This window comes from Miscanthus floridulus, chromosome 18 (assembly GCF_019320115.1).
Source record: "Miscanthus floridulus cultivar M001 chromosome 18, ASM1932011v1, whole genome shotgun sequence".
In the NCBI taxonomy this organism is placed as follows: domain Eukaryota; kingdom Viridiplantae; phylum Streptophyta; class Magnoliopsida; order Poales; family Poaceae; genus Miscanthus; species Miscanthus floridulus.
In genome coordinates this window covers 114,509,699-114,520,778 of record NC_089597.1, presented here as the reverse complement: position 1 = coordinate 114,520,778, position 11,080 = coordinate 114,509,699, and the positions used below count along the sequence as shown (strand labels likewise).

The 11,080-nt window shown below is 54.5% G+C and overlaps 1 protein-coding gene across 1 annotated transcript; it reads left to right on the top strand.

The window, feature by feature from the left end:
* Nucleotides 1-1,735: 1,735 nt before the first annotated feature.
* On the top strand, nt 1,736-2,041 carry LOC136524413 (uncharacterized). Its single transcript, XM_066517805.1, has one exon. It carries the CDS (start codon nt 1,736-1,738, stop codon nt 2,039-2,041), a length of 306 nt encoding a protein of 101 aa, XP_066373902.1.
* Nucleotides 2,042-11,080: the final 9,039 nt, after the last annotated feature.

Sequence of the window (11,080 nt, the reverse complement as noted above, 5' to 3'; positions counted from 1 at the left end):
GGACTCCTCGCTCCTCGGTGCTCGGACATCGCCAGCGACGCCGAGGACTCCTCGCTCCACGGTGCTCGATCATCGCCAGCGACGCCGGGGACTCCTCGCTCCTTGGTGCTCGGTCATCGCCAGTGACATCGAGGACTCCTCACTCCTCAGTGCTCGGACATCGCCAGCGACGCCGGGGACTCCTCGCTCCACGGTGCTCGGTCATCGCCAGCGACACCGAGGACTCCTCGCTCCTCGGAGCTCGGTCATCGCCAGCGACGCCGGGGACTCCTCGCTCCTCGGTGCTCAGTCATCGCCGCCTATGCTGGGGACTCCTCGCTCCTCGGTGCTCGGTCATCGCCGCCGACACCGGGGACTCCTCGCTCCTTGGTGCTCGGTCATCGCCGCCTACGCCGGGGACTCCTCGCCCCTCGGTGCTCGGTCATCGCCGCCAACGCCGGGGACTCCTCGCTCCTTGGTGCTCGATCATCGCCGCCTACATCGGGGACTCCTCGGTGCTCGGTCATCGCCAGCGACACCGGGGACTCCTTGCTCCTCGGTGCTCGGTCATCGCCGCCTACGTCGAGGACTCCTCGGTGCTCGGTCATCGCCAGCTACGCCGGGAACTCCCTGGTTGGTTGAACATTGCCGGCTACGTTGGGGACTCCTCGATGCTCGGATCTTGTTACATCTCGTTGGTGTGCTATCAAGTTGCTCCATGCTGTTCAGATCAGGGTGCTGATCTTGGGCAGCACGTCTAGGGTCTTGATACGCACATGTCGGACGATGGCAGCAAGCTTTTAGACTTTTTTTTCTTTGACCCTGCTACAAGATTCATTCTTCATCTTCTAGCAGGCTCGGGGACTAAGTGGGCACACTTCACCTTGCGGTGAATGTGCTTGGTCTCATCTCGAGGCTATGCCCAGGGACTGGCTGCCTGCTCGGCTAGTCTTATACTTTATGACCCTGGCACCATGTGACTGTGTCACCTACTATCAGACTTGGGGACTAGCTATGGGGGTATGGCCCCCAAAACATGGGCTGCACCATCGGAGGTGGCGCAGCCCACAAGATCAAGGCATGCACGGCGCTGCTCGGCGTGCACCGCAAGACATTGTATAGTACCAAATAGGCTACTTTACTTGTAACCCTGTCTCTCCAGACTATATAAGGAGAGGCAGGGGTCCCCTAGCAGATAGGCTACATCAAGCTACTTGGTCGTCCAGATCAATACAATACACCAAAGACACAGGACGTAGGGTATTACATCGATCAGATGGCCCGAACCTGTCTAAATGGCTGTCTCTGTGCCTTATGTTACCATCCGGTTCCTGATTACGCGCACCCCCACTGACAAATCTACCATCGTGGGATACCCCTCGGTGGACTACCGAGCATATTCTATCGACACCATCCCTCCCACATCGCTAGATCGGGACGCTACCTGCTCGTCGTTGACCCCATCGTCCACAAGAAGCGCCTCACCAAGGTGCTGATGGACGGAGGCAGCGACCTCAACATCCTCTACATTGACACCCTCGACGCCATGTGCATCCCCTAGTTGGAACTCTGCCTAGTGGGCTCTCCCTTCCATGGTGTGATCCTGGAAGCGTAGGCATACCCGCTCGGGCAGATCGACCTGCCCGTCATGTTTGGCAACCGAGCCAACTTCTGCTCGGAGGTTCTCACCTTCGAGGTGGTGGACTTCCCAGGGTCCTACCACGCCATCCTAGGGCGGCCATGCTACGCCAAGTTTATGGCTATCCCCAACTACACCTACCTCAAGTTGAAGATGCCAAGACTGAACAACGTCATCATCGTGAGCAGCGCCTTCTCGCATGCCTTCACGTGTGACTACGAGCATTTCGAGCTTGCCACCGCCGTCATCAACTCATCTGAGCTCCCGCGGCTCGGGGAGTCATCGACCCTGGCAGTCCTAGACTACAACAAACCAACCTCCTCGACGGCCTTCCACCCACTCAAGGAAACCAAGGTGGTGGGAATCGACCCCACGGACCCTATCAAGACGATGCGGACCGGGACCCAACTCCCGACCAAATAGGAATGCGAGCTCATCGACTTCCTGCGTACCAATCATGATGTCTTCGCATGGTAGCCTTCTGACATGCTAGACATACTGTGGGAGGTCACCGAGCATGCGCTGCACCTCATCCTAGGCTCGAAGCCTGCGTTGCTTCGACGATGAGAGGCGCAGGGCCATAGGTGAAGAGATCGCCAAACTCCTAGCACCTGAATTCATCAGAGAGGTATTCCACTCCGACTGGCTTGCCAATCCTGTTCTTGTTAAAAAGAAGACCAGGAAATGGAGAATGTGCGTTGATTATACTGGCCTCAATAAAGTGTGTCCAAAGGATCACTTTCCCTTGCCACGCATAGACCAGATAGTCGACTCCACCTCAGGGTGCGAGATCCTCTCCTTTCTAGATGCCTACTCAGGCTATCACCAGATTGTGATGAAAGAATTTGATCAACTCGCAACCTCGTTCATCACCCCGTATGGTTCGTACTGTTATGTAACCATGCATTTTGGTCTGAAGAACGTTGGTGCCACCTACCAAAGGTGCATGCAGCAATGCTTTGCCGACCAAATCGACCCGCTCGATCAGCCTGATCAGTCCGAGAGGCCAAAACCAACAATCACCGTCTATGTTGATGACATAGTGGTCAAAATGGCTCAAGCTTGCGACCTGATCGCAAACTTGGCCGTGACATTTGTGAACCTCCAAAGGTTCAACATCAAGCTGAATCCTGAAAAATGTGTTTTTGGGGTTCTGAAGGGGAAGCTACTTGGATACATTGTGTCCAAACGCGACATCGAGGCAAACCCCGAAAATATCATGGCCATCTCCAACATGGGCCCTATACACAATGTCAAGGGCATACAAAGGCTCACCGACTGTCTGGCTGCCCTGAGCCGATTCATCTCCCGACTCGGTGAACGGGGATGCCACTGTACACGCTCCTCAAAAAGATAGATGCCTTTGTCTGGACTGAAGAAGCTCAGCAGGCTCTAGAGAGCTTCAAAGCGTCACTGACATCGGCCCCAATCCTCGTCGCTCCCGAACGGGGAGAACCCCTCCTCCTCTATGTCGCAGCGAGCAACCATGTGGTGAGCACCGCCCTAGTCGTCGAAAGGGAGGAGCCGGGACACCACCTTAAGGTCCAGCGACCCGTATACTTTGTTGGGGAGGTACTCACCGACCCCAAAGTCTGGTACCCCCAAGTGTAGAAACTCCTATACGCCATGCTAATGGTGACCCGAAAGCTCCTACACTACTTCACCGACCACGAAGTCGCTGTCATCACTTCATACCCGCTAGGAGACATCGTCCGCAACCGCAATGCCACGGGATGGATCTCCAAGTGGTCACTCGAACTCATGGGCGACGACATCAAGTATATCACTCGTACCGCTATTAAGTCTCAGGCTCTGGTGGATTCTGTCGCCCAATGGTCGGAGGTCCAGCTACCAACCTAGGACGTCACCCACGAGTACTGGACAATGTACTTCGATGGGTCCGTAATGGCACCTAGCTCAAGGGCTGGAGTGGTTCTAATCTCCTCGGACGGGAGTAGGCTCCGCTACGCCATCCGCCTCCATTTCTTAGCCTCAAACAAAGCCACGGAATACGAGGCCCTCATCAATGGGCTATGCATCGCCATCGAGCTCGGCGCTATGTGACTCTACGTCCGCGGCAACTCAGAGTTGGTCATTGATCAAGTCACGAAGGGGTCCTCCTACAAAAGCCCCCTCATGGCAGCATATTGCCAGGAGGTGCACAAGCTCGAGGACAAATTCTAGGGATCGAACTACATCATGTCCCCCAAAAGGACAATGATGCTGCCGATTTTCTCACGAAGCTGGCTGCCAGGCGGATCCCGTCCCCGGACAGGGTCTTCGTCAACGACCTCCATGAGCCATTTGCCTGCATCCTGGAAGGGCCAATCTAGTCACACCCCGACGCGAAGCCAGTGCCTGGGGGCTCCGACCCCAAAGCTAGGCCAGCGCTCGGGGCTCCGACCCCAGTGCCTCCATGATGATGCCGCCTGCTAACGTCGCCATCCTGACACTAGATCAAACCGACTAGCGAGCGATGCTACTCACCTACCTCCTCGAGGAGGTCCTCCCACACGAAAGGACTGAAGCTCGATGGATCGCTCGATGCGCCAAGACCTTCGCCGCGCTCGGTGATGAACTCTACAAACGGAGTCCATCGGGGGTGCTCATGAAGTGCATCCCTACCAACCAGGGGAAGCAGCTCCTCCTCAAGGTCCATGTTGGGATCTGTGGATGCCACATGGCCCCAAGGTCGCTGGTCGGAAAAGCCTTTCGCCAAGGTTTTTACTAGCCCACCACACTACGAGATGCAGAGGAGGTCGTCCGTAGGTGTGAGGGATGCCAATTCTACGCTCGGCAAACTCATTTGCTGGCACAGGAGCTTCAAAACCATCCCCATCACCTAGCCGTTCATGGTCTAGGGCCTCAACATGGTAGGACCCCTCAAAAAGGGCCTGGGCGGCTTCACTCACCTGCTCATAGCAGTCGACAAGTTCACCAAGTGGATAGAGGCTAAACCCATCACCAATATCTGCTCAGAAGAGGTGGTCAAATTATTCCTCGACATCATCTACCGGTTCGGCGTTCCTAACTATTTCATCACTGACCACGGAACTAACTTCACTAGGAAGAAGTTTCTGGACTTCAGTGATGGATACGGCATCTAGATTGACTGGGCCTTGGTCGGACATCCACGTACTAACAGTCAGGTCGAGCGTGCTAATGGCATGGTCCTCCAAGGACTTAAGCCACGCATCTTTGACCGACTCAACAAGTACGTCAGGCGATGGGTTGCAGAGGTCCCAGCGATCCTTTGGAGCCTAAGAACAACCCTGAACCGATGTACAGGGTTCACACCCTTCTTCCTAGCCTACGAAGCTGAAGCAGTGCTACCCTCCGACCTCGACCACGACGCCCCAAGAGTGAAGGCTTTCGACCATGACCGATCCACGAAGGCTCAGCAAGATGCAGTCAACCTGGTCAAAGAGGCCCATGAGACGACCATCATCCGCTCCGCTCGCTACCAGTAAACTCTCCGTAGGTACCACAAAAGGAAGATCAGGGGGAGGATCCTCGAAGTCGGTGATCTCGTACTCTGGAGGACCCAATCTACAAAGGAGAAACACAAACTCTCTCCACCATGGGAAGGTCCCTATACGGTGACCGAAGTGATCCGACCGGGCGCCTACCAACTGAAGGACGACAACGGCAACATTCTCACCAACACTTGGAACATTGAACAGCTACGTCATTTTCCCCTAAATTCGGTCTTACCGCTTTTATTCAACACTTGCTCCTGTAAAGCACCCTATCCTGAACACTTTTAGCCCCGGTCGCTCGGGGGCACCATGAGGGTACAATACTAAATACTACCTCTCTTTTTTACTATCACATCATAAAAACTTTTCGCCCGAACGAAAGGGCGTTGCCCAAATGAAAGGGCATTCCATTCCTTTGATTACCCTATGTAACTTTATTTCTACTCCCGACCGAACGCACCCTGCCATGACCTACGGTTACGAGCAACCGAGCCTCGCGGGCCACGCCCAGGTTCTTAAAGTTGTAGCCTATGGAACGAATGGGCAGGTACAAAAAAGAAAGGATAAAAACAAAGCTATGCTAGGATAAAAAACAAGGAACGGATAGTGATTCTATCACAAAGCAAAACTGATGTATTCATTGATACAAAAACTGTTCACACGGGGGCTCCCCCACAAACTTAATGATTACATTTACTGACTACTTCTACTCTGAACGCTACTATGGCCGCTCGACGGCATTGGTTGATACCAAAGGTAAGGCCACGGCACATGCCATAGGACATAGCCACCACCGCAAGGACCCCGCCCGATTCCGCTCCCTCGACTTCGGCGAGCGCAACGGGTACCTCAAGGGTGTCGCACCCATAGATGCTCAGTAGAAGAATATGGAGCTCCAGACCTTCTCATGTAGTCGAGGCAGCTCCTAGAGAGGAACACCGCCCGTCGAAGTATGGCCGCCCTGGCTAGAAGATGTCCCATCGAACTTTATGAACTAGCTTACCTGAGCGGCCACAAGGGCGAAACCCCCCACCAGCATAGTCCTGAGCAGCTTCCCCTCCAACAAGGCTCGCCCGGAGAAGATTCGCTGGAAGGAGTCCACATACGGCTCCATCCGGATGAAGGCCTCGTAGATGGTGACAAAGTCGGTGATGTACAGCACCCTCCAATGCGCCACCTCCTTCGGCGGAAGCAGCCCCTTCTCGGTGAAGGCGACCAGCACCATCTCATCTACGTTGGGTGACCTCCAACTCAACATTGTGCTCTGGAATCACGAACGGGTCTGTGAGTTTTCCTTTTCCCTCTCCCTTCCCCTATTTAAAGAAGAGGCAGAGCAATTGAGGAAAGGCAAAAGGATTGGGGCGAGAAACCCTCTCCCTTCCCCCATTCAATGTGGATGGGAAACGACGGGATGCGACCTGATCGATGGGACGCACCCTGATCGACAAAACGATGCCTGGTCAGACGGGACATGGCCTGGGTAGGCCCCACCACTACTGCACGTCGGGCGCGAGAAACAAAGCGCCACCACGTGCAGGCGGCCCTCCGCCTTCCCAGGCGGGACTTGGAAAGGCCCAACTATGGGATCTCCACCTAGGAGAGACCATCGGGCCTCCTAAGTCAATCAAACTTCTCAGGCAAACGCCGAGAGATAGGTAAGGAGCAGAGGGACGCCCCATGTGGGCCATGCCAACTCTGTCATGAACGACGAGCGCGGATACCGGTCGAACATTTCTGATTGGAGCTCCTCAAACCCCATCACTCGAGTCATCGAGGTAACATTACCAACCCTCACTATTTCTTTATATAATCATTCATTCATCTATACACGCATTCATTCATTCCATACATCCGAGGCATCGCATGTGCAGTTAAATGCATCACAACGCTCCGTGTTGCCTCATGAAGCGACAGTTGCCTCATTCAACATGAGCAACGACCGACCGGGGTTCGAAGGCTGACCCACGATGGGCTCGAGGCCGCCTCGCGTCAAACAGAGCTAGGGGAGAAAACATAGATGAGCCCCGAGTGGCCCTCGCCTAGTCTGCCCCAAAGCAGACATGGTCATCCTAACCTCCCACCAAACCCACAGAATCTCCATCAAGGGGAGGCCAGCGGGCCACCCAGGTCGGTCTCTGGAACAACCTAGGCATCTGCCGGGTTGCAGGTTAAGGAGCAGTGGAGTGCCACATGAGGGCTATGCCGACCCCGTCATGAACGATGGACCCGGACTTCACTCGAATGTACCTGTTAGGGAGCTCACTGAGCGTGTCACTTGAGCCATTGAGGCAAACGACGTTAGCTCAGCCCCTCCAGTTGCGAGAAACCGTGAACGGGGTAACGCACAAAGCTTAACCGACCCCTACCTAGCCCAATGGGGCTCAGGGGCTCAAGATCCCTAAACTGCCTCGGCTGCGCACGATGGGTCCGCGAGTCTGCCTCGCCCGATCCCTCAGCTGTGCCCGACGCCAAGATCCGCGAGCTCGCCTCGCCCAATCCCTAAAACTGCCTCAGCTGCGCACGACGGGTCTGCGAGTCCGCCTCGTCCGATCCCTCGGCTATGCTCGATGCCAGGATCCACGAGCTCATCTCGCTCGATCCCTAAACCGCCTCAGCTGTGCATGACGGGTCCGTGAGTCCACCTCACCCAATCCCTCGGCTACGCCCGACACCAGGATCCACGAGCTCATCTCACCTGATCCCTAAACTGTCTCGGCTGCGCACAATGGGTCCACGAGTCCACCTCACCCGATCCATCGGCTGCGCTCGATGCTAGGATCCACGAGACCGTCTGTCTTGTCTGATCCCTAAAAACTACCTCAGCTACGCATAATGGGTCAGCGAGTCCACCTCGCCCGATCCCTCGGCTACGCCCGACGCCAGGATCCGCGAGCTCGTCTCACCTGATCCCTAAACTGCCTTGGCTACGCATGATGGGTCCGCGAGTCCACCTGATCCCTAAAACTGCCTCAGCTGTGCACGATGGTTTCGCGAGTCCACCTCGCCCGATCCCTCGGCTGCGCCCAACGCTAGGATCCACGAGCTCATCTCGCCTGATCCCTAAACTGCCTCGGCTACGCACGACAAGTCCACGAGTTCGCCTCGCCCGATCCCTCGGCTGCGCCCGATGCCAGGATCCACGAGCTCGTCTCGCTCTATCCCTAAACTGCCTCGGCTGCGCATGATGGGTCTGCGAGTCCGTCTCGCCCGATCCCTCGGCTATGCCCGACACAAGGATCCACGAGCTCGTCTCGCCCGATCCCAAAACTTCCCGACTGCACATGATGGGTCCGCGAGTCCACCGTGCCCAATCCCACGGTCACGCCCAACGCTAGGATTCGCGAGCTCACCTCGCCTGATCCCTAAAACAACCTCAGCTGCGCACAATGGGTCCATGAGTCCACCTCACCCGATCCTTCGGCTGCGCCCAACGCCAAGATCTGCAAGACCGTCCGTCTCGTCCGATCCCTAAAAACTAAGATCTCGTCTTGCCTGATCCCTAAAACTGCCTCGGCTCCGCACGACGGGTCCGCGAGTCCGCCTCGCCTGATCCCGATCCCTGCGCCCGACGCCTTAGTTAAAACAACTCCGTCTCGACCAAGGTGCACACGCACACGCCCGCTGACAAAACCCCCCAGGCAATTCTACCCGAATCGCCCGGGGCCTCAGGGGCTACACACGCGGGTGCGCTCGCGCGCACCCGCTGTCGAACAAACAAAAAATCCCCCGCTGGCAACACTAAAAATCCCCCAGGCAATTCTACCGGAATCGTCCGGGGGCTCGGGGGCTACACCCACGGGTGCGCTCGCGCGCACCCGCCGTCAAGATGAAAAAAAACCCAGACGATTCTACCCGAATCGTCTGGGGGCTCGGGGGCTCCTGTTGGGTTCATAAAACCGGGGTCCCTCATGAACCAGCTTCCCAGCAAAAGCTCAGCCCAGCAGACAACATTGCGAACAACGCGCAACTCCTAGGCTAGCCCAAAAACCTAACGACTAGCCCACCTCTCCGACCGGAGGGCCTCGCTTCCGACTCCAGCTTGCCTCTCCGATCGGAAGGCCGGGCCAACGCCGCTTCTGACTCCGACCCGCGTCTCCGACCAGGGATGCTCCGAACCTCTGCTTACAGCTCTTCTCCGATTGGAGCAGTCGGAGCCGACTGGGACCAACCGACCGGGGACGCTCGCTTGGTGGAGACCCAGGCAACGGGCCGCACAAGTAAGACAGGGCGCTCCAGTCAACCACAACTCCAAGAGCCATACCCTGTACACCTGTAGGATAGTACCGACAAGACAAATCAGAAGGGTGCCCTGCAACCTTCTAGGCATGTTAGAGCCCAAACAGTGTTGAGGGCGCCGACATTTACCCTACAGTGTTGTGGGAGCTCTCAACTCCCATACCAGGCAAACATGGTAAGGCCCCCCACGTGCATCTAGGCATCCACAATGTTGTGGGTGCCGACATTTACCCTACAGTGTTGTGGGCGCTCTCAACTCCCATACCAGGCAAATACGGTAAGGCCCCCCCACGTGCATCTGGGCATCCACAGTTTGTGGGTGCCGGCATTTACCATACCTGGTAGGACACGGTAAAACCTTCCACATGCGTCTGACATCAACAGTATTGTGGGCGCCTACAATCACCTTGTACCCGACGACGTGAGCAACAAGACTTAGTAGCTTACGTACTCTCTCTCTCTTGTAAAGTCGTCCCCATCATCTATAAAAGGAGACACGCTCTCTCCGAATAGGGGGATCAGCTCACTCACACACCATCGATTCAACACACAACAACAGAACCACCAGGTTCAGACCTCGAGCACACGCTCGAACACTTAGCACATATGGGAGCCTTTCTCTCTCGGTCCTTCATACCAGAGTCCGACCGGACCTCTTGCACCCCCTATCTTACTCCCTTCCGTTTGTAACCCCACTGCAAACTTCAAGCACCTGGGCTCAGGAATAAAGTCACCGACCGACTCAAATTGGACGTAGGGCACGTTGTCTGAACTAGTATAAACCCTGTGTCATTGAGTGCTAGACTGCTAGGCCACATCCGATCACAACGTACGGTAAAACTATAAATATTTACGTGTTGGTCACTTTCTGCACCGACAAAATATATATGTAATAATCGTCGTCTGAAAAGAACCTGAATTTTAGCAAGTCCCTTGTTTTCCTTTACATACATGATGAAAATATGGTTCTTCAGACTTTTCAATTCAGGTCAACCATACTTTCATTTAATTATGTAAATAAATCAATATATATGGTGGCTTCCAAACCTTCATGTTGGACTTTCATCCTCGCTTTCGGCCTTGGACACATTTGGGCCGCAATGTTGCAGGGCTTCATATGGACCTACATAACTCGTAGCGGCCCATTTTGTGAGCAAGATAGAGGCACAACTTTTTAGCATTCTGCAAACTCGTGGCCGTTTCTCAAAAAAAAAAGAAAGAAAGAAAGGAAAGAAAAAAAGAGAAGTAAATGGCCAGCTCAATGTTTTGAGTGTTTTTCGTTCTTCGGATCATCAGATAAGAAAGATAGAGGCCCAACAATCATCTCATCCCGTTCCGGGTGCCGTTTTAAACTGCGTATTTTGCCCCCCTCCCCTTTCCAGAATCGTTTCCCTCTAATTCCAAAAAAAAGAATCATTTCCCCTCTCTTCTGCATCAAATCCTTCCCGAAAAATTTTGTTGCTGCGCATAGCAATTCTTTTCATGATGGTTCGTTCTTCTTCTTTTTTACCACTGATACCCTTCAGCATATCACATATGCTGTTCTTTGATTTGGTTTTTCGTCGACCGTATCATGGGTACGTATTTGATTGAGAGGAAAGAAGAGTTGTTAAAGTATAAAGCTAGCGGAAATCCAAACATTACCGCACCCAATAAATGATTCCTAAAACACACGCTCTTTGATTTGGTTTCCAGTGCTTCTATTCTTTTAAACCGTTGATGACCACCATCCAATTTGGCATCAGAT